Consider the following 23,287-nt stretch of genomic DNA (forward strand, 5'->3'; position numbering starts at 1 on the left):
GCCAAAAATAAAGAGAAAGGTAATTAAATTAATATTTTGAAAAATATTCTGATATAGATACTTCTTGTGGGAAGTGAAACTAGCAAAGTGGATGGAAGTAAGCACATCAGCAGCTGGGCAATGGAGTTCTCTGAACATTTACCCGATGGAGGTAAAGCTCCATGTTGGCAGCAAAAGGACATCATTTTGAGTAAGCACCAGTCTCCAATTTCCTACCCACCTTTTGCTCAAGTGCTTACATCCTTTCCTTATCTTGGATGCCACCTAGGGAACCATCTAATAGGAATAGCTCTAAGAAGCTCCAATATGTTTTAAAGTCAATGAAATGTAAGGAACCCGAGTTTTAATGTATTGTGATTGTTAAAACCCACTCAAATATTAATTTTGGTAGAAAGCAGATAAACTGCAAACTCACGTGTTTCCAAGTGACAGTTTCCTGAACATGTGACCAATACAGTGTCTTAAATTATTTTCATGGAGTGTACAGTGTTCTCTGGGTTTTTCTTGTTTTCCAAAGTTTTTGGTTATTGAACAATGGAGTATTCATGTACACAAGTTTTTACTCTGTAATGTTATGTTGTTCAGCCTAATTATTAGTAAAATGTAGGCTAACACTGCTAGTATTGTAAATGTAAAATCTAATACAATAGAAAAAGCTGAAATTTAGCCTTATTAGAGACTATGAAATGATTTTCTGAGTTGATTGATCTGCACAGAGATGTTGATGCTTTACATATGTGTCACTTCAACCGAGCTGGTGCAATGAGCAGTCAGGCAGATGGATCTCAACAGCCTATGGTGTGTGGTTCTGTAGTGATTTGTTCAAACATTGCCTTTAAAGTTGTTTTCTTGTTTGTCTCACTCCTTACTGGGAAGTTGTTCCCAAGAATGACTTGAATAAAAATCCTTTCTGCTTAGGGACTGATTGGAAGTTGCTGAGGAGCAGGAGTGAATCCCAGTAAGCTCCCAGCTGGAGCCTTAGGAAGCAGTTCCCTGCAGAGAGAGGTCAGGAGGAATCTCTCCAGACAGAGCCAAGTCAGAGAAATCGGGTCAGGGCACACACCCGTGTTCCAGGGCCAGAAGGAGAGAAGTGAAGGAATCTCTTGGACCATGTGAAGGGAGGGACTGCTGCTAGCAAATACATGGGGAAGAAGAAACTGCAAAGGTGGGTGATGGAAATGGGGCTGCAACTGGAGCAGGACTGAGTCCCACTGCTGTCACCTGCTCAGAGGCAGCTGTGACACTTTCTGTTGCTATTGGACACAAAATAAATACATAGAAGCTTGGTAAGTTCAAAGGAGAGAGTTTTATTTGAACATCTGCTATTTATAGAATTCTAAAGGTGACTGTGGATTGGAGGATGAAATTGCTACTTTTCTAACCACATTGGTCAAACTAACAGTCCATCAATTCTCTCTTCCCACAAATAAGAATGCAAAACAATCATTATTTACATGAACAGTGTGTAAGAACTCCAGTAGAAATATGTAAACATTATCAAAAGGCTAAAGAAGTTTTATGAGAACTTTAAAACTTTCAGAAGAACTATAAAATAAAACACTTCTAAAAATCAGGGCAACAACTTTCTGAATTGCACCAGTGACCTTGGCTGGAGTGCTAACAGTTGGAATGTTCTGTTCCTCCTGGAGCCACACTGAAGGGTGAGGATTTCTAGTACAGGGTAACACATTACTGCAGCTGTTTTGTACCTAAATTGTGATATTTCCTCTGGAGATACATTGCAGAAGTCATATAGAACCTGAACATTTTCAAAGAAAATTAATTAAGGAAAACCGCTTCCCAGATGTGCTACTTGTCATTGATAAGAACAGGAATTGTCCTGTAGTCAGGTCAGTCTCCTTTTTTCCCTCTTGGAGGGACCCTCACATCACATTCTAAGCTGAGGGAAGGTGTCAGAGGGTCCTTCCCATATCCAGGCAAATTGAGCACAGTATGGGGAAAAACCCCCAGAACTCTAGAACTCTTTAGCCATCAGAATTTAGTATATGTTGGTGGGAGGGTTTTCTTTTAGATTAATGCTAATAATCTGTTAATCAATCTGTTCTGCACATGGACTATGCTCTGTGGTAGGGCTGTACTTTTTATCAGGAAGATTAATAGTAATGGTAAAGGAAAAGAAAGCAATTACTAATCTGTGTCCTGGTGAAATATTGGTTTAGATGTTTTTTCTCTTCATGGTCTCCTTATGGTTGAGGTCTCAGACTTTAAATGGGTATGGTCTTTCAGAATCTAACTTCACAATAAATAAGTGGCAGATATGAGAGTTTTGCCACTTTTGGTGGCTGGGTGTTTTTGTTTTGGTTTGGTTTGGTTTTTTTTTAAATTTTATTTTATTTGTTTTGTTTTGTTTTGTTTTGTTTTTTCCTACCTTTGCTAATCACAGGTGGATGAATACAGAAATGTAAATCCCAATGAATTGAAACAAACATTAGTCCTTTTAATTTAAAAAGCATAATCAGCAAAGCAGGCTGTGCTAAATCCCCGATTAACGTTAAAAATGAAATTACTGGAAGAAGTGGACGCCTCAGCCCTGTCCAGAGGAGGCCACCCCCTCAGCAAGTGGCCGTGGCGGGTCCGGAGCGCCCGGAGCGGGTGCCGCGCTGGGGAAGGGGCGCAGGGCTGGCGTGTGCCTCCGCTGCCGTCCCCAGGCGCCGCGGAGCCGCACGTGGGCGCATCCGCAGTGTGTCATAATGCAGCACAGCCGCCCGCAGCCCGAGCGGGCCCGGCGCCGGGGCCTCGCCCGCGGGCAGCCCCAGGACATCAAACGGGCTGCTTGGCATTCTAACACCTAATGGAATGAAAGGAAAGCGTTCTGTGCCTGCCGGATCCTCTCCTGCTCAGCACCACCCTCCAGCTGATCAGCCTGGTGAACACCACAGCTACAGTGCAGCGTGAATACACATTTTTCTGTGTCTGAAATATATTTTATATTCCAAAGTCAGGAATGTCACACAATACTCTTTCTCTGTTAGATGAGACGCTGGGGTGGCTCATTACGTGGTAACGGCAACAATTATTTGGGCCTAACATGAATTTTGTTACAAGTGTGTTGTTGTTGCTACCGCTGTTCTTCTCCCACGCCCAGCTGAGACAAAACTGTCCTTTGCTCGCCGAGCGCCGGCACCGTCCATGAGAGGTCACTGTATCCAGGAAGATGCGGAGCTGCGGCGGAGCCGCTGACACCGGGACCGCACACCGAAGGTTATTGGTGCGCCCGAGAGAATGAAGAGCTAGGATCAAAGTTCTCTTCGCTCAGAAAGTCAGATATCTAAGGAGTTATGTAAACTCGTGGCAAGATTTAGACATGTCTCAGCTGAATCATCGTAGGAGGGAAGTTGAGTCAAGTATGGCAGCCAGGATACAGAAAGGTGAGGAGCTCCACCACCCTTGCTGTGGCAGATAAAAAAAAAAGAGATTCTGTGGGAAGATTAAGCTTTCTGCAGTGATTTTTAAATCGGTTGCTGAGGCTCCGTGACGATTTAGCAGAAAGGCATTCCCCCAGGCTGGATGAAGGCAGGCAGTATCCCGTGAGAGAGGCGGTCTGGGAGACCTTGGGTTGCTGTGTCAGAGTGCAGAGGTGTGTTGGGTAGGTTTGATCCATCAGCTGTTCCTGGCTGTCCTGCACAGCTCTGGGGCAGCAGCAGAACCAATCTGCCATGGCTGATCAGGACTTTCCCTCCAGGCTGGTTCTGGAAAGAACCCGGTCTGCCAGGTCTCTCTGAAACGGGCATGAGGATAGAAAAGGCTCCATTTTTTCTTTTCTCCTTTTTTCCTAACGCTGTTTCTGGCCAGATCCAGGCATTTCATTAATGCAAATCAGTATTTCTGCTCACAAGGAATAAGAGCTCAGAGCCAATCCCCTGTTACGCTTTTGTAGTTAAATTGTAAAATCATCAAGAGACATCAGTCAGGATTGGATTAATGTAATGCCATGAAACAAATAAACAGAACTAGATCATAACTCCTGCTTCTGACTCCTCCTCTGACTTCTTAGGGATTAAATATAAATTTTAAAGTATTTGCAGCTCAAATAAGAGGTACCAATTTTGAAATACCAATTAATATGCCATCTCTGTGCATCTGCTGTACATTCATTCATATAAATATGAGTTATAAAGGCTTTTTTGTGGAGCAGAGATCTAGGACATAAGACAGATGTTTCTGAGAGGGAAAACCTCACTGTTCATTGTTAATCACAGCTTTTGGATATGTACAGAGTGGGCAGGATGTATCACAGAGGATTGGAGTTCATTTGAGATGTGGTGCTTTCTGGCATCTTCTATACAAGGTTTGCTTCAGAAGCGAACCTAACAAAAAATTAACCAATCAAAGAAACAAAACAAAACAAAACAAAACAAAAAAATAAAAACAAAACCCAAAAAACCAACCCCAAAGCCCTCAAAAAACACAACAGCAGCAGCAAATGGTCCCTTTGGCAGAGTGGTGACTGTTACTCGTTACTACTCATCCAAGATGCTACATTAATTCATTTTTACATTTCATATATAAAATAAAAAAGTAGTAAAGTCACAGGATATGTGTTCCTGGCCAATGGGCTCCTTTTCACAATGAGAAGGGAAAATGCTGATGGTATTGTCAATTTTTATGTCTCTTTTAATTAAATTCTTCACTATATTTTAAAACATTCGTTTTTACAGTTCTGTGAAATTGGAAGTATATTCAGACTACTCTTTTTATAACAGAAATGCCCTTTTTAATCTTTTTCTTGGTTTGCGTTGCTCCTTCGTTTCTCTTTTTGATGCTGAGGGCTCCAGAACCTGGAATTAACACTCAAAAAACAGCCCATGAGAGCATCCAGGATATTTATGTTGTACTGACAGTGAACAGCAGGCTGCAGCACTGAGGAACATTCTCAGCAACATCACAGATCCAATCGGAAAATAATAATGCCTCCTTTTTAATTGAAAAAAAAACAAAAAAACAAAAAAACCCAAACCACAAAACCTCATGCTTAAATTAATTTAATTAATTCAACCACCATCAAAAATGTACCAAATTCTTCAGAGTACAGTTTATAGAAAAATGAATTAAATGAATGAAACTGAACTTGTGTTACTCCACATGTTTAAGGATTTCTTTGAGGTTTTTATGGGGTGATCATTCATGACAAGTGTACTTAATTGTTAAAATAATGATAATAATTCATTATTTTTCCCCCAAAACACAGGATATAATTTTTCCTAAAGGGTTAAATACAAAGTTCAGCTTGACTTAGGTCGCTCACAGAGAAGTGACATCCACGGTAGCAGAGGCTTGAAACTAGTTTTTCATTTGTCCTGGTTGGATAGGTGAGGACCCTATCTGTCATATTTATTAATTTTATTATGTAAATTAGATAATTAACAACAAAAAAAAAAAAAAAAGAAAAAAAAAGGAAGAAAAAATAAACAAAGCTGTGATCACATGGAAGTTATTCCATTGACTAATGCCAGAGTGGGAAATGATGGACTGGTATTGGTCTCTTCACTCCCGTGACCGGGACAGGAGCCGAGGGAGCGGCTGGAGCTGTGTCAGTGTGGGGCTGGAGAGCAGGAAAGGTTCTTCCCTCAGAAGCTGTGGGGTACTGCCCAGGCTCCCCAGGGAATGGGCACGGCCCGAGGCTGCCAGAGCTGCAGCAGCGCTTGGACAGATCTCAGGGACAGGCTGGGATTGTTGGGGTGTCCTGTGCAGGGCCAGGAGCTGGACTGAACGATCCTTGTGCATCCGTTCCAACTCAACATACTCCACGATCCTATGATAAAACAAGGTGCTCGTGGTGAACGGCTGCTGGGAAGGAGTTAAAGAAACCCGAGTGCGAATTTGTTTGTATTTAGTGATTCTTGAAGACTATGACACACGGGAGAAGCAGAAAGATGCGGTTTGTTCCTAACCCTGCGTGTGCCTCGCGGGGCGGAGCGGGGCCGGGCGTGCCGCGTGCCGCGGTCCCCTCAGGAGAGGGAAGGGCGGGAAGGGCCGCGCGCCGCGGTGCCCTCAGGAGAGGGAAGGGCGGGAAGGGCCGCGCGCCGCGGTGCCCTCAGGGCCGGGCCCCTCAGGAGAGGGAAGGGCGGGAAGGGCCGCGCGCGCCCCGCCAGGCGGGGGGCGGCTCCGCCTCAGGGCCGGCGCCGTGCGGGCTCCGGCCGCCACCCCGCCCGCCCGGGGCCGGGCTCCTGCCGGAGGCGGCTCCCGAGGCGTCGGCGTTCGCATTCCCCGAGCTGCCGTGTGGCGGAGTGCTGCCGGCGCCGCGACCCCGTGTGCGAGCGGTGCCGGCACGCCGCTCTTCAGCTCGGTCGGTGTGAGGCGTGTTGTGTAGGAAAAGGCACAGGGGTCATCAGCCTTGGAATTCCCTCTTCCCGTCCGTCTGGCGCTGTGAACTGCAAATGGGTGTTTGGTTCTGCTCCTCTGCATCCTTTTCCCTGCGGTTGTGGCTTTCTGGAGTGAGTTTCCGGAGGGCTGGGTTTGGGCTCCTGTGCAGTGATAGTAGAAGCAGTGGATGTCTTACCACCAACAGCGTGCAGCAACCGAGCTCGACAGATAATGGTAATATGAATTCTGCTTTAGGAAAAGCAGAACGCAAGAGGAAAAATGCATTCCTTATAGTATCATTCCAAAGGATGAACATGAAAGGAAAAAAAAAAAAAAAAGAGGAAAAAAAACAAACCAAAAAAACCCTCCAATACTAAACAACCCAAACAAAACCACAGTTCCCTCTCTCATGGTGACTTGGAGTGTTTTGTAACTGGAAACGGGAAAATAATATTGTCTTAGTTACATAGTTGCCATAGACTCCAAAAGGAGAAAGTTTTAGGTTGCTGGGGTTGAGGAAAGGTGGGGTAATATTCCCATATTTATGCTGGGTGTTGTATAGGAGATGATACTGAAAGAGAATTTGTATGAGGACTCAGCGCACTGGATCCTGCTGAAAAGCCTCAGAAGCCCCCCAGACCACCCAGACTGGCCACAGCACCCATCCAAGAGCAGCTCCCCCATCCAAGGATAACTCCCCCATCCAAGCAGAGCTTCCCTCATCCAAGCAGAGCTTCTCCCATCCAAGCAGAGCTCCCCCATCCGAGGAGAGCTCCCCTTATCGAAAGAGAGCTCTCCATCCAAGCAGAGCTCCCCGGTCCAGGCAGTCCCTTTGCATTTTAAACACACGTGCATTCTGCGGCTATAGCGCACGGGTTTTGTGTTTTCTTCTCTTCCAGCTCTGGCCCCGAGCGTAGGTATGTTAAAGAGAAGAGCGCCCAGGAAGCTTTGTGCAGGAAGCCAAGAAGGTGCAACACGGGAGACACAGCGGGGAGACTTTGGCAGGTGGTGCTGGTGACGCACAGAAGTTACTTTGCCTTCGTAAAGAAAAAAAGCCAGCTCTGCTGCTTATGTAGGTGTGTTCTTGTGCCCCGAGAAGTTGCCCGGGTCGTGCGGCGGCGGCGGAGCGGCGGCGGCTCGTCCTGGGCAGCGGCGGCAGCAGATGATGGTGGCGGCGCGGCGGTAGCGCGGCGGCGGCGACATCCCGCATCCGCGGATGCACTGCCCATCCCCATCCCCATCCCCATCCTCATCCCCGCGCGGAAGGGACACCTGAGGCTTCGGCAGGCGGGCGGGGATCGCCGCCGTTCGAAAGGGGAGAGCGTGCCGGGGAAGGCGGGCCGGCGCTCGGCTGTGTGTGCCAGTGGGCAGGGGGCTGGTTATCATGGCGGATCGGACGGCTCCGCGCTGCCAGCTCCGGCTGGAGTGGGTGTACGGCTACCGGGGCCACCAGTGCCGCAACAACCTGTACTACACGGCAGGGAAAGAGGTAGTGTACTTCGTGGCTGGAGTCGGCGTGGTTTACAACACCAGGGAGCACAGCCAGAAATTCTTCCTCGGGCACAACGACGATATTATCAGGTAAGGGGGCTGACTTCTCTGGTGGTGGGGTAGGGTGGGGTTTAAAGGGAAGGGAGGAGAATGTAGTGCTGGCAGAATACCCCCTCCTCGCCTCTTACAGCTCGGCTTCTACCTGCCGTTTTAGAGCAGCTCAGATTTGTTAGCAGCAATCTCTGCGAGAGCTGAATCTCTAGATACTGTTGATTATCATTATTTTGTAGCAAAGCTTGAAAATATTGCAATAATAACGGAGGGAAGGTTAAGTTTTTCTATTGCACTGCACCAAAACCAAAGCACTTCATTTCTGTACTGGGAAGATCTCAGTGCAACAGTGCTGCAAAATCATGCTTCCAGCACCTTGATGTTTTCAGGGCTGGGACCCCAGCTCATCAATTCTGACCTCGTACAGAAGCCAGGTGTAGCACTCCTCGCCCTCAGCAAATCCCAGCACGAGAGTGCCATAAATCTGACACGTAGCTCAAACTAATCGGGTTTTAATATCCAGAAAATGTAAATAGAAATCAATTTCAGATGTTTGCACTCCAGGCAAAAAAATCCCAAGAATGCTGGTGCAAGATGGCCAAGTCTTGCTCCTCGTCTGTCCAGTTCATTGTTCCTTTCTCTCAAATTTTGCCTGAGAAGTGGATTTAATTGATGTTTTTGTCCTACAGAAATGCTGATATTTTTACTGCATCTCTCAAAATAAAAATGCAATTACAGTGTTCAAGGTAGTCTTTAAACAAATCTGTCCAGAATACAGAAATTTACATCAGTAAAATAGAAAATTAATGTAGCTACTAGTTGGTGAGAGAAATCTGAGCCTAGAATATCCTCAAGAAGGATGTTGCCTGGTGATGCCACTCCTCTGAGCACAGCTATCTGCTGCCCTCCCTGTTCACCCAGTTCAGCATGAATGAAGCGTTTCCTGGATGATATGAAACCAGAACAGTCCCAGGTGACTCATGGTGTGGGAGTGCTGTGGAAGCATCTGCTGAAGCCAGAGTTTTGACACTCCATAACCAAACCACACTATTGTCACATAATCCTTGTTTGCAGAAAGCCATCCACTTTTCTCAGGAAGAGCTTTTGGCTGTTGTGTATCCTCGCAGCAGCCTTCTCCCTCTCTCTACGATGCATCAAAGCAGCAGCATTTCATCACGTACAGTGCATGTGCATCAAAGTTTATTTTGGCTCCAAAGGTATCAGCTCCAAAAGGCTGCTGAAAATAAACACTGGGCTGCTCAGAGAAGAGTCAGTATTTTAGAGACATCTGCAGGATCATGAAATGAAAACCTTTGCTTGTTGTATGGACATAAAATTTGATACTCTTTGGTACAGGAAGTGTAATCCATGTAGAGAGTTGTGTACTTCTGTGCTTATGTTTGAATCGTTATTATAATACCTGAAAGTGCCTCCCTCCCCAAATATATTGTACAGCTTCTGTACCCTTTACTTTAAGACCTGTCACATTAGGAGTCTGCTTTTGGCAGTGTCATGTTTAGAAGGTACAAATGGGATAGAAAGAATGAATGTCTCACGTTTGTACTTTGACACTGCTTCTGCCTGTTTGACTCTTTAAAGTTAGCTAGAACCATGTGTTCAAAGTAGTCGTGTCTTGAGGGACGTGCTGCATGTCCAACTCTTGTTTTGGAAAGCTGGTTTTTATTTCTGATCTGGAACACCATCAGAATTCTGGTGGAAAACTCCAGTTTCCACAAAGGGTGAAACATTTGGGCACAGAAGGCATGAGCAGAAGCCAAGCAACAGTTCATATCAGCTCTTAGCGGCCAAGAACTGTTGCTGTCACCACGTGGGGTTTAAGGAAGGACAGACCACCCAGAATGCTGCTGGAATATTCTGTTGTTTGCACCATGGCATGGGTGGTTGCCTCCTTTGCCACTGGTGCACTGTGCAGTCCCTACTCACGTAATATCCCATCACTGTAAACACTTTAAAGTAGATGATGCCTTGTGTGTGGTCAGTGATGATATGACTAATACATGTGACAATTTAAATTCTCACATTTTAAGCTTCACAACTCTCATCCATTTGAGCTGAGTGGATGAATGTACTTATCCAATTTTTCTGGGTTTGTTGGGATTTACTTGCTTGAAACCAGCTTCTAAACAGCAGGCTGTGAATTAGCAGTCCAACGGGTTGTAATTCCTAAAGAGGTTGAAACACTGTTTAAAAAAGAAAACTTGGATTTTGGAAAATAACATGAATCACTGTGACTGGGAGACTTTCAAGTGGGAAGACCTTCTGCTTCCAAGGACTGCTGTTATGTCCTTCTGTGAATATTTTTGTGGGTTTGTGAAAGCTGTTGTGTTGAAAAAAAAGATGAGAAACCCATGATTCTCAGAAGTAATATTGTGTGTTACCTTGAAGTGTTTACTGAAGTCACGGAAGGAGATATTTGTCACTGGTGAAAAGGGCAGGTGTGTATGTTTAATATGTTCTTCAAGATTAATAGTTCTGTCTCTTGCTTTGCATCAAGATAATGCAGCTGGACATAATTTACTTTGGGCTAAAGCAGACCAGAAATGATTGGATTAAATTTTATTGTATTGGAGAAATGCCTTTTTTTCCAAGATTCACATTTGAAAGGCGAGTTCTGCCTGTACAAGAACTGAATGTTCTGCACTCAGATAATAAGGTTGATGTTCTGAGTAGGAGCAGGGGAGCTCGGAATTGTCCTGTTTTCTGTGCGAAGCCACCACCAGGTGATGTGCTTCCAGTGCTTCCTCCTTTAACTTCAGAAGGAAATGAGGTCCTGAACCACCAATTTAACCTTTAAGTGAGCCCTGCTTTACAGAGGAGTTTGTGAGTAACCCCGGAGCATTAGCTTTGACAGTAATTGAAAACATTCTAAAGAACAGGTTTCCTTACTTTAATTTTGTGCATTACTTGTACACGAGTGATCAGTTAGATCAATCCTTGTTTTTCTCTCAATTAAGTCTTGAATGGAGACAGTTGTTTCCTTATAATTTTTCTGCAATTTGTGCATGTAAAAACCACAGCAAACAGAAAAAAGAAAAATACCACCCATTGAGATACTTCTCACTATCACTTAAAATGCAACTGATTTCATCTGTGTTTGCAGAAGTCATTTGTCAACAAAGATTCCTAACCCTGAGAATTTTTCCTATGGTGTAGTGACAAAGTTATTTCTCCCTGTTTTTGAGTTCCAAGAATTTCTGCAGTATTGGACAGCTGTCCTGAATATGTCGTTACACACCCTGGTTTCTTGTGGAATCTGATGTTTTGTATGTTATGAACTTACAAAAGCAATTTTGCATCCTAACTGTCTCCATGCCAGTCACTCATGAGGCAGCAAGCCTGCTCCCTCTCCCAGGTCTCTACTACCTGCAAAGCTCTGCTGTTATGCATGTATTCCAGAGCTGTTGTTTATGTAAGGCTGCTCACAGTGTACCAGCAGTGTCGGATTTATCAGAATATTGCTCTGAGTGTGCTGGGGGGATGCCACTGTGCTGACAGATTGAGATTAAAACCGCGGCCATGCCAGCGGGGATGGGATTTTCTGGGCTGCGGGAGCCACTGGAGGCCTGGCTTGTTCTCCACAAAGGTCCTTTCAGGAGATAGGATGTGTGTCAGGATGTGGATTTCTTGTCTTGCTGCTGTGGTGAAAAAAGGAGTAATAAGCAATGTTGTGTATTGCTGACCACAGTGAATATAATTTTGAAATTAGTAAATTGATGGCAGAGCTATGCAATTAAATTATCAGAGACAGAAGATCTGAATTGTACTTTTAATACTTTTTATTTTAAATTATGTGTTATTATATTTCTGTTTAGAGAGTTATGCTTATTTGAAAGGATCTAAAATACTTTAAATTTCTGTTCAGTTGCCACCATTTGGAAGGTGGCAGCAGGTGTTGGTTGTAGAGTGGTGTTCAGGTTACTGCAGTTCTTGCTTATCATCAGTGCATGGGAGCTGCACTGTCTGCAGCCTGGGCGAACCCTGGGCTTCAGACACCCGAGGTGACCCCACAGGACTGCTGAGATTCAGTCACCTAAATGAGAGATTTTAGGAGAGATTTTCAACAGCAGAAATTCCAGCCCTGTTTCCTATGTGGATGCTACACCAGTGCATCCACCAAGCCATCCAAATTAACAGATATGGCACACCTGGGGTGAAGCAGGGTTTTGGGAACTGTTTTGAGGCAGCAAGTTGTTAAATGAGTTTTGTATGAGAGGAAAGTCCTCTAATCTGCTTGTTGCCTTTGCTTTCAATGCTGGAAAACCTAGGGAAAATGCTGTTTATTCCATGAAGTTCCAATGGCCTCTTTTGGCTCTACTTGAGCACTGTGCTGCAGTTATATTTGAAGTCTTTATCAGGGTGTGACCTGCTATAAATTGTTTTCTGAAATATCTGTATTATTGCATCAGATGTGTTGTAATATACAGTTACAGTATCATATTGAAAGTGATTTAGAAATGCTTAGGTCAGATAAAAGTGGAGAGAAACTCAGCAGGCATTTGTCACTATATGTTGATGAGAAAGGTTATCATTTAACCACAGCCTTTAACCAGAGCAGTCTAAATCTAATTTTTTACTACTTTTTTTTACATTTCCTATGTGTTAAGTCTCTGCAGTTTTTTTACTTGTTTTATTTCAACTTGATTTCAGATGCCCAGGAGTTGTGATGGTCAGGTTGTTGTGTGTAATCACTCTTTACCAGGATGAAAACTCACAGAAAATGTTTTCATATTACTTAATTCCAAATTAAAAAAAAAATCTACAACTCCAAGTATTGGAATGCTTCTGTATGAAAGTAGGAGGGGATTTGAGGTCTGTAAAAAGATCATCTTCTGACTTGCCAACTGCTCAGGTTTTTGGGAACCTCGGTAAAGAGCAAAAATGCCCGCTTTTCTTCCTACCTAAAGACTGTTCTTTGGAACATCATCTTCTTTTTCATGAGGTGCATTTCTACCCCAGGAACATTTAGTTGTCTGCGTTGGCTGTCCCAGAGACAAATTGAATTTCAATTCCCCTTCAGAAATGGTATTTATAAAGGCCTGGGAACAGACCTCTAAAACTTTAGGGAGGCCTGATCATAATGCTGAGTATGTGTTTATGCCAAGCTTCTTTAAGTGTTCCAGGAGCACAATGAACCTTGTTAACGTTATTGCTGGAACTTCTGTGGGTGCTGGTGGAGTTTGTTCTTTCTTCTCTGACAGATGGATGGAAATACTCTAAAATGATGGTAATTAAAACAGAACATAAAATAAAGGCAGCATACAGCAGCCCTGTTATTTTGGCTGCCTAACACTCCTTCTTGCAAAAGATTTTACTGGATTTTTTAATAGGGAATTTTGAGTGCCTCTATTATTTTAGTGGACTTGAATGTTCAAAGCATAACCCTACATGAAAATTACTGACTGGCACTGCAGTTTATATGTAGTCATACTAATATTGATGCCTCCACAAGAAAATGGGGCATATATTAATGCCAAATGTCTGCTTTCTCATCCTCAGAAATTATCTTCCACATGAAGAGATAAATATTGAAAGTATAATTTACTGTGGTAGTAACCTATTACTTGCAAATATTAATTGCAAAACAATAGTTTTGGGCAAGATGAGCTGTACTTTTGAAGAATAATTTTCTGGGGTTTTTTAAAGAGATGTTGTTTATTTTAGAAATTTACTATAGTAAAAAAGAGAAAATACACCCTCAGTTTTTTACAGCTCTGCCTGCAGTTAAGGCTGGAGTCCTTTTGCTTTCACCCTGACTAGGCAGACCATAACTCCTTCTTTGTATGCTAAGAGCTCTTCAGCTGGAGTTTAGTCACAGTCAGCTGCTGTCTGACCAGAAAAAGTGTTAAATGTAAATTTCTTTAACTTTTCATCTGTCTAGTGTTTGAGCACTATTTCTAAGGTACTTAAAGGACCTTTTGGCTTCTCCCAATGCTGGAGTCTATGATAAGGTAAAAGTTGAGCTTTCTCTGTGGCAGCAGATCAGAGATGATGCCACTGGGACCTGCTCTCTGGCCCTGGTCACACCAGTGCTGAACATGTACAAGTGTGGCTGCACTTAAATGAGATTTTAGGAGTAGGTCTACAGCAGGTTCCTGATCTCTTTATGATTCTGAGGGATTCTCATTAGAAATTATTTATTTAAAAAAATATTGAAATGCTGTTCAGTGAAACTGCTCTTTCTTAATGGCTGTAAAACAAGTTTATAATATACAGTTGTGTTCCTCATTCAAGGTCTTGTGCAGATGCAGTGATTGTTGCATACATGCTGGCCTTTTACTTCCACAGGAGGTTTGTTTGAGTTTTTTAAAATATGTGGCATGTGGGAGTGGCCACAAGTGTCTAAAAGGATATTGAGTCTTTTTGAAAGCTGTCTTTAGTTGGAAGAGCTATTTTAAGGCTTTTGCTTGTCAGACTGAAGAGCTTTGTGTGGTTCTGCCTGGAATCTCAAGCTGCTTTAGGATGGGCATTCCTTATAATTCCTGTGTTGCATTCCTTATAATGCAGTCCCTCCTTCCCAAGAGGGGAATAATGTAACTGCCTTTCCCCGAGGAGTTCTCTTTGTGGTTTGGCTGGCTGTGTGGCTGTGGCCTTGTAGTGAACTGTCCCTCTGCTGCCACCTGCCCTGCTTGGGCTGGCTGCGAGAGTCTAACCCAGAGTTACTGTTTACAGACATGTCCCAGGTTCCCCTCCCCTTTCCCTTTCCCTTTCCCTTTCCCTTTCCCTTTCCCTTTCCCTTTCCCTTTCCCTTTCCCTTTCCCTTTCCCTTTCCCTTTCCCTTTCCCTTTCCCTTTCCCTTTCCCTTTCCCTCCTCCTTTTATTTCCCACACTGCATCCTTTAATCAGTTGGTTTCTGTATTACCGGTCACTGGGGGCCTTCTTTTGGATATGGGACTCTTTGGAATATAGAGTTTGTGATATAATTATATCACAGATCTGCAAATAAATATTTCAAATTAATTTCAAATGAAAATTTGACATTTCGTATTGTGGCAGAAAATTTTGGCAAATAATAAATTAAGAGAGCTTATTCCCATTATTTCTCTTCCATTATGAACATATTTTTTAAAGGAATCTACACATCTGTTTTAGGCTCATCTCTCTTCCATCTTATCACCTTTCTGTCAAGGGCAGTTCAGATTATTAAAAATTCTTATTTTATCCTTTTAAGTTATCCTTATATCCCTTTTAAGATCACTTTTCATAAATCCAGGTCCTCCCTGGCAGAACACTAATAGTTTTATGAAAGAAACAATTTTATAAATAATTTCAATGTTTAGAAAATAGATATAAAGGAATTTCTTTTTTAAAATAGAATTTAGCCAAGAACATAGAGTTCTGAGGGCTTAACCTTTTTTGTTAGTTTTATTTTCATATTTAGTTTTCCCATGGCTTCTATCAGATTTTCAGTTTTCAATTTTTTTCTCCTTTAAGGAGATTAATTTCATGAAGAGAGAAATAAAATACAGCACGAAAAATACCATTTTAGCTTTGTTTGCAGAATGAGCAGAGTGCAGATTCATAAAGGAGGCCTCGTGCTGGCTCTTGGCTGCTCTCTTCCCAGGGAGAGCTTGCCCACTGTAATTCCTACCTCAGGTTTGTACTGAAAAATTAGCTATGATATATATTTTTGTCATATCTTGCATGGGTGAAAAGAATGGAGGGAAAAGGATATTTTCCTCAGGAAAACTGTAAGAGAATAGAAAAGCAAGTAGATATCTGAACTGTTATCAAGGACGTGTGAAGCCTCCTTTAATAGCTTGTAATTTTTAATGCTCTGAAAGAATTTAGGATCTTCAGTCTGTGATGCAGTTTCTCTGTCCCTGCACACAACCAAGTGTGTTGCTATTTCTCACTCCTGGCTGTCTGCCATGGTATGGTTAAATCTAGAAGTCTGCCCAACCCTGCTGAATGCACTTGATGAGCAGATTTTATTGGAACAGCTCCACCCGCATCTTACCCTGGGCTTGTGCTCCAAGATTCTGCTCAGCCACAGCCTCCAGTGCCATTGGAGCCGTCAGCGGAGCCCACCCTCCATGGGGCAGGGCAGAGGGCACTGCTCTGTGTGCTGAGGCACAGGGGAGCACAGGGGGTGGGATAATATGTGGTGTGTTCTCCACACAAGCCTGGCAGCTGTGGCTGAAGCCTGCTCTTTCTCCTACTGGGAAGGGGAAGACAAACCCCCCTGTAACATCCCTGATACCATAAGCTAGAGAAAAACCCCAAGTATTAGCAAATGACAAGCAGTAAACCAGATTATAACTGCCTGAAGCTACATGCTGCCAGGCAGTTACATAATGGCACAAAACTCTTCAGCCTCAACTGCAGCACTGAGCCTAAAATACAGCAAAAAGGGCTCTGATGAGCCCAGGTCTCCGAGGTTCCATTGAAAGCACAACTCCAGGTTCCCAATCTCTGCTCTGAGGAGTTGGCTAAGAAACCAAGAGAAAAAGAGAAATAATAGTAATAGGCAAGAAAATGAGTCACAGTTACATAAAAACATAGAAAGGCACAATTCCATGTTTGTTTATATAACTCCTGGTGTTAGTCTCACAAAAGAGAAATTTAAAAAGCATTCTTTGGATCATGGTAATCTCCCTTAAATACAGCATGTCATGGATTTTGGTGGTGTCATAACTTCACACCTGCTCTTTCCTATTTATATCTGTGACTGGTTGCACATCCATTAAAATGCAGGTAACACTAATAACTGGTTGGATAATTAATAATCTTAAATTGCATTAAAAGACATGTTTTGAATAATAGGGAGGGTCCTATATTCTGAGAGTTCCTAGTGCAGCTAGTCTGTGGAAGGACAGATAAGGTGAAGTGGTTTGTGAGCATCTTTTCAAAACATCTGATGAGTCTTTCAGTGTGACAGGAAGGCTGGTGATATTCCAATGACACTTTGCTACTTCAGAAATTTCATACTGAAAGTTTTACTATGGAAAACATTAACAACATGGCATTAACAACTTAAAGTTTCCTTTTGAAACTTTCTGTATTTACATTTGATAAGACTTCATGTTGAAGTGACTGTAAAGCAGTCCCATAAACATGACAAGTTACTGTTGAGTTGGATTTGGATGTGGCTTGTGGGCTTTGAACAGTGTGTCAGGTATTGTGTGATTTGCTTCCATTGTCTGGCTGTGGTGTTCCTTCAGACCTCTAGGTTTAAGCTCAGGACCTGAGTTTATTCCATGTGCAAGGGCAGCTTTCTTCAAACCTCTACCCAGTTTGTTGCCTAAAATAAGACTAAATAGAGATTCTGAACCTTTTCCCTTCATGTTTTTCCCCAGCTATCCATTTTGTAGCCAGCACAGAAAGGAAGCTATGTGATTCAGAGAGCTTGCTAAATTCCCAGACTCTGTCCTCACTTTTTTCTATTTCTCTTCCCTTTCTGTGGAGTTACCACAGACACAATTTTGCTTTCCAGCCATGGTGATGACTCCGTGGGCACTGCGTTATGAGTGAACATATGAATTGCTCTATTACACAGATGGATCATTTTAAAAGCTTGGAAGTAAACTCATCTTCCACGTCTAAAATTTCTAGAAAATACTTGAATTTTCAGGGCTTGAATGCTTTGATGGGAATCAGGGTGTGGATCTTTAACTTTCCAGAGCCTGGTGGATACACGAGTGTGACTAGGCATGTGAGGAAATCTTAGATCTGCATGGGAGGTGGGCAACAGCTATTTATTTTTGTAAATGCCTATTTTAAGAATATTGTAAGTCTGAACAGAGAGTCTTGTTCTCTGAGAGCTGGCCTTATGGGAGATAAAATACGATTTTCTTGTAAGGCAGCTGAGAAGCAGCATGCCTTTGTCTGAACAAGGAATATTTTGGCACTTGTGTCTACATCAGTATAACTTCACAACTGTATTTTCATACCCTGTTAGATCAGGTGAAGGGCCATAAGATAATTTAAATTAGGAATAACCATATATTTTGTGTTTCAATTGAGGACAGACTAAATGAGGTATGACTACACTGCTGTTCAATAAGTCAGCTCTTCAGAATGCCCTATTTCTTGCTATATTAAAGAGTTACTTGAATGTGTATTGCATTTCACATTTTCCCCATGGTATCGGCTATTTTTTATTTCCAGTCTGTGGGATTCCCCACTGCTTAGGGGTAAATGTTCTTTTACCTTGTTATTTAGTTTGGTAAGAGTTACTATGTATGGGATGACACTTAGTGCACTGCATACATTTTTTTTTCTGTTTTCTTCCTTCCTATATATATAACAATTTTATCAGCCTGAGCCCCTCAAAACTGAATATCTGCTGTAGCTGTTACAGGCTGCTGCTATCAACAGAGCTGGAGTTTCTGTGATCCACCTCAGCCATTGCTAGGATTGTGTTCTGGGTTTTTAAACATATGTACACACACAAATACATATAAATAGTGTGTGTACATATATATAAATACACACATACACAATATTATTATATAATTATGCAGTATTATATAATGCATAAATATAAAAACTTGATATTTTTGGCTTTCAAATAAATTGACTAAATGTCATCACACAATTACCCCTTTCACTTCCCTCTTTTCTTTGCTGGAGGAAGCGGTGGGGACTGATGTCCCTTAATTCTATTTATGAATGGACTGCTCTTAATCCTGGACATGTTAAGCAGTTGGGACTATGTAGAAGTGTTCAATATTGGCACATCTAAGCTTTTTCTGACTGCTGGCAGAAATTCAGGCTTCTAGGAAATGTTTCCGGTAAAAAAAATACCTTGCATTGTGACAGGAGGGGTTTTTCCCTCTAGTATGTGACAGAAATTTAAAAAAAAAAAAAAAAAAAAAGGTGAGAGTCACCAAAAAAAGAAATGGCCACAACCATGGTTTGTTCTTCGGGGCTTGGGCTGTGGCTTTAGGACAACATGCCTAAATATGTTAAAGCAGAAGAGTTTCACTGTATGTCAGCATCAATTTAAGGCATCAGACATTGCATTCTGCTCAGGAGGTCCTGGGGATTTTTAGCTCTTAATTTCTCTCTTCTGAAGACAGACTGTGGCATTTCAAATGTCATTTTCAGTTATGTCCTGCACTGGTTATTCCTGTGGGAATGTTAGCATACTGTTTCTAACATGGTGGATTTCAGTTTTCCTCCTGACTCCTGCAAGTCAGTGAGGTAGAACTGCTTTACTGGTACCTCTGGCATCCATCCCTCCAAAGGGAAAGTTCCAATGGAACAACAGCTTGAGTAGGTTGGTCTCCTGTTTCTTTCCTGGATTATTCATGGACGTGGGGCTTCCCAGACTTCGTTGTTCATACAGCATACAACACATTCCACCTATCTTACCTTGTAAATGTAAGCATGTGGTTTTGATCAGCTCTTTCAGAAACCAGCAAAAGCCCTGAGGAATTTGGTCATAGAAAAAATTGGCAACGTCTCATATATTCTGAACATAAAGTACATTTTTCTTAACGTAAGTTATTTTTCTTAATTCAAATCCTCATTTATATTTTAGATATCCTTTGATTGACTGAATATTTTTTCCTTTTTTCTCAAATTAATTTTATTTATATTTCTTACATTGTTGAAACAAGAAGGCCCAGCTGACAGAGTGAATAAAGATAAGTGCTTCTCACCAGCCTTCAGGGAGATGACTTCAGAGCTAATCAATTAAACTCCCACTCAGCTGCTGGAATCTGCTCTTCATCATGACCCCACAGTCACCGCCCTAAATGCTGCCTCAGTCTCTCTAACTCTGAGACATTCTTGGACTAATATATGGGAAGTTTCCTTGCTGTCTTATTTCCTCTTTGTTCTGTTCTTGCATCCTTTTTTGTTTGTTTGCTTGTTCCATTCTCACCCTTCTGTATGAAAATCCATATTTATGTTGTGGCTCCTTCCCTGAGTAGCTGAGGCCAATTCAATTCATCAGTGGAGGTGTTTTTTCTGAAGAAGGGGCTGAATTGTTCCCAAAACACCTGAAACCTAAGAGAGACCAACCAGCTACTTCCACCTGCCTGGGAGGAAGTGGAACTCAAATGTATTACCTCTAAAGTCATTAAATGAAAATCTACAAAGGCTCCTCTTCCTAAACCTACATCTTAAAATGAAGGAAGTTTTAAAATGAGGAATTGTTGGAAAATAGATGCCAATCTCCAGGTTTTATTGGGGATTTTTGAACTGTACCTGGAGGTTGTAAAATACTGATAATGGGTGATATGCTGTTGGACCTGGTCTGGATAGTTTAAAAAAAGTTAAAAACCAATTCTGTGAGCCCTATTTTCAGCCAAATAAGATAACTTGAATGTTATGACACACAAGTGCAATAATTTCAGTAATTTCCTAAGTAAATGAAAAAGTTATTATTATCTAATACCATGTCAAACAAAATAATATTTTTAAGGTGTGTTCTAGTCACGTTATGAATCTCATTTCCAAAGTAAAAGTGCAAACATTTCTAGATATGCTTATGTCTTTGTTATAAGATCATGAAAGCCAAAGTATATAATTTTACTATTTTAATATTTAGATAATGAATATAGAATAAAGCTTTAGCTTTCAATTTATTTTTTTTCTAATTCTGAGATGATTACACATATTTTTTTAGCTATTCCAGCTGCCTGCAGAATACAAAAATAAAAGCCAATGTATGCAAAATGCATTGCTCAAATTAACATGCATTAAAATTCTGGTTGTTTCTCAACTTGTCTGATATTTTTGCAAGAGAGAGCAGCATGTGGATAATGTGTCCCACATCAGTCATCTCTATTAATCTTTTGTTTTCAGAAATACAAATCTGATCAGAAAATACAGACAGCTGTAATTCCAGCTGAGCTGCAAGTGTATTAGTACTGCAGAGTGTAATATAGATAATTTAAACCAGAAAACTTAGGTACTACTGGCATGGAACTCTCCTCAGTTTTATTCTTCCTTCTATGGCAAATCTGGGGATTCCTCCAGTGCACCATTACCTAAATTAATTCTGCTTCCCATTTAATCTGTTTGCCTATATTGGAAGCACAACAAAAGATCTGAATCCCCAAATCAGCTCAGAAGCTGGTTTGCAGTAAAAAATTCTAATAACAATACGCTGGTGTATGTCCCATAGATCCTGGGCAGCTGGATCTTCAGTTAGCTGAATTTATTGTGTTCAAATCCTAAATTTTAATATGCACTTAAAATATTATGATTGTGGAAACGACTCTGGGGAAAACAGCATTTTGATTTATTTCATTTTAGTAGTTGTAGCAGAGACAGGGGATGTGTGATGCACTTGGCATGTTGGTATTAACTCCTGGTGTTTGGACTCTCTAGAGTAAGATTTTCTATTGTAGAAGTCTAAGTAATTTGATTTTCTAGTCCTGATGAATTACAGCTTCTCATCTGAAAGCACTGCTCATATTCACGTGAGTCTGAAAGAATACATATCTAGGGCTTGCACAGCCCCTGTGAGATTCCAGAAGGCGAAGGAATATTTTACTTTGGCTTGTGAAATCATTACTAAAGTTTACATTTGAAGCTGCTTCTTTCTTTTACTTCATTAGACAGTGGATTGATGGAATAATAAAATGGACTTTCTAAATCCTCAGGCAGCCTGCTTTTGTATGTCACTCCAAACTGGGGTGAACTTTATTTTCTAAGTAACTAATAAAGTCATCCCCTTCTTTTCTCCTTAGTTTAATATATTTTTAAAAATAAAAGCAGATAAAATAGTTACAAAACATGGCAGTACAAGAATTAGAGGAAATCTTCAACATCACAGGAAAATACAAAGTGTAAAAACGAATTAAAAGTGGAACAATTAAAACATTTTTAATTGACTATATAAAGTTGATTTGACAATTAAGCATCCTAGAACTATTGTTTTACACATAAAAATAATCAATGAACCAAGAAACAAAAAAACCCCAAAAAACCCAAACAAACAAAAAAACCCAAACAAAAAACCCCCAACCTTTTTCCTGATTATAATTTCTATATACAATTAACTTCTAAAAATGAATTTTTTAGGTAAATTTCTGCCTTTCACTAGATACAGATGTAGTGTCTTTAATTCACAGACTTTTGGGGTTTTACACAAAGGGTAACAATTTCCTGCTATTTTAGTAAATTATGTAAAAATAAACTCAGCAATATTTGTATGTGCTGAATGAAGGAAGGTGTGTCTTGATGGGGATTTTTCTAAGACATGCGAGTTGAGAGTATTTGGGTGTATTTTCACAAGTGGAGCAAAATACACACCATCCTTCAGTGTGAGCAGCTGAATTTTGGACACATTTCAAATATCTGCATGTAGTGCCATGAGCCAAGCTTCCATTATAAGCGTCCTTTGCTTATTGTGACTAATAAGGATTTTCTTTCAGTATAAAGCTTCAAAATGAGCTTCCTTTCTGTGAAAAACGCCAATCACTTGGTTTTTAAAATTTTAAAAGTTTAATAATAATAAAATAGTTATAAAAATAGTAATAAAATTAAAGTAATAAAGTTTAGAGTTAGGACAATTACAAGACAATAAAAGGCAAAGAATTACAGATGTCTGGGTGCTCTCAGACACTAAGTCATGAAAAGTATGACTTGTGAACAAAGGAATCACCCTTAAAAGCAATAGCCTGTTGTATATTCATATATCCTTCATGGTTATGCATACATTCTATTTAAAACAAGAACTCTGTCTGTTGTATGTCAACTGTTTCCTTTAATCGCCAAGGCGTCTTCAAGTCTGAGCAAGGCTGAAGAAATTTGCTTATTCTAATAAGAAAACCATAAATTTCTTTGGAAAACTTAGGTGTTGCTCAAAGTGAGTATCTTATTCCTAGGAAAAAAAAAAAAACTCCCCCCAAATACATAGTCTCTATTTTAACATTATGTTGGAACCTAATACTATATTTAACACACTACTTAAGAGAATTAATACAGCATAACTTTCTAACATTACACATATAATATTCATTGTAATATTTGCAAAAAGCCAATAATAAAATATGCATTTTTTACACTTTCTCTAGACATTTAGAAACCTCCACTCAGCCAAGCAAACACCTCATACCTATGAGATGTTTAGTGCAACATCCCTGTCTTAGACACCAGAGATTCCACTTGGAAAAAGACCTTGGCTGAAGAATTAATTTTGTAGTATCAAATTCACGTGGACTTGAGTCTTTGCTTTTGTTCTGACAAAAAGCAGTTTTGTCCTGTGGAATTTTCTGTTGTCTGCCGCCTGTTAAGCACAGATTGTTCTCAGGTGAGCATTTCACCTGAATTTAATCAGCAGGATTTGGGAGTAACAGAAGTAACCTGAGCAATAAAAGTCTCTACACCTGGCCTTGCCAGACCCTCATTTATAACAAACCGGCATCAGCTGGAATGGGAGGGGGTTATGTGAAGGGTTCATTTGTTAAACTGCTCTCTCCAAAGCTGCTCTGGATCCCTG

General features: G+C 41.3%; 1 protein-coding gene across 11 annotated transcripts in view; it reads left to right on the forward strand.

Annotated features, from left to right (window-relative positions):
* The first annotated feature begins 6,235 nt into the window (after window positions 1–6,235).
* EML6 (EMAP like 6) overlaps window positions 6,236–23,287 on the forward strand; it is an 87,681-nt gene continuing 70,629 nt past the window's right edge. For 5 of the 11 annotated variants that reach the window (XM_085575737.1, XM_085575741.1, XM_085575740.1 and 2 more), the window contains exon 1: window positions 6,254–7,905. In XM_085575737.1, coding sequence (XP_085431863.1) covers window positions 7,709–7,905 — 197 coding nt within the window. In that variant the 5' untranslated portion in view covers window positions 6,254–7,708. The other 6 variants (XM_085575744.1, XM_077781998.2, XM_021537683.3 and 3 more) reach the window with 4 other exon arrangements.

This window comes from Lonchura striata, chromosome 3 (genome assembly GCF_050655825.1).
Source record: "Lonchura striata isolate lonStrDom1 chromosome 3, ASM5065582v1, whole genome shotgun sequence".
NCBI classification, from domain to species: Eukaryota; Metazoa; Chordata; class Aves; order Passeriformes; family Estrildidae; genus Lonchura; species Lonchura striata.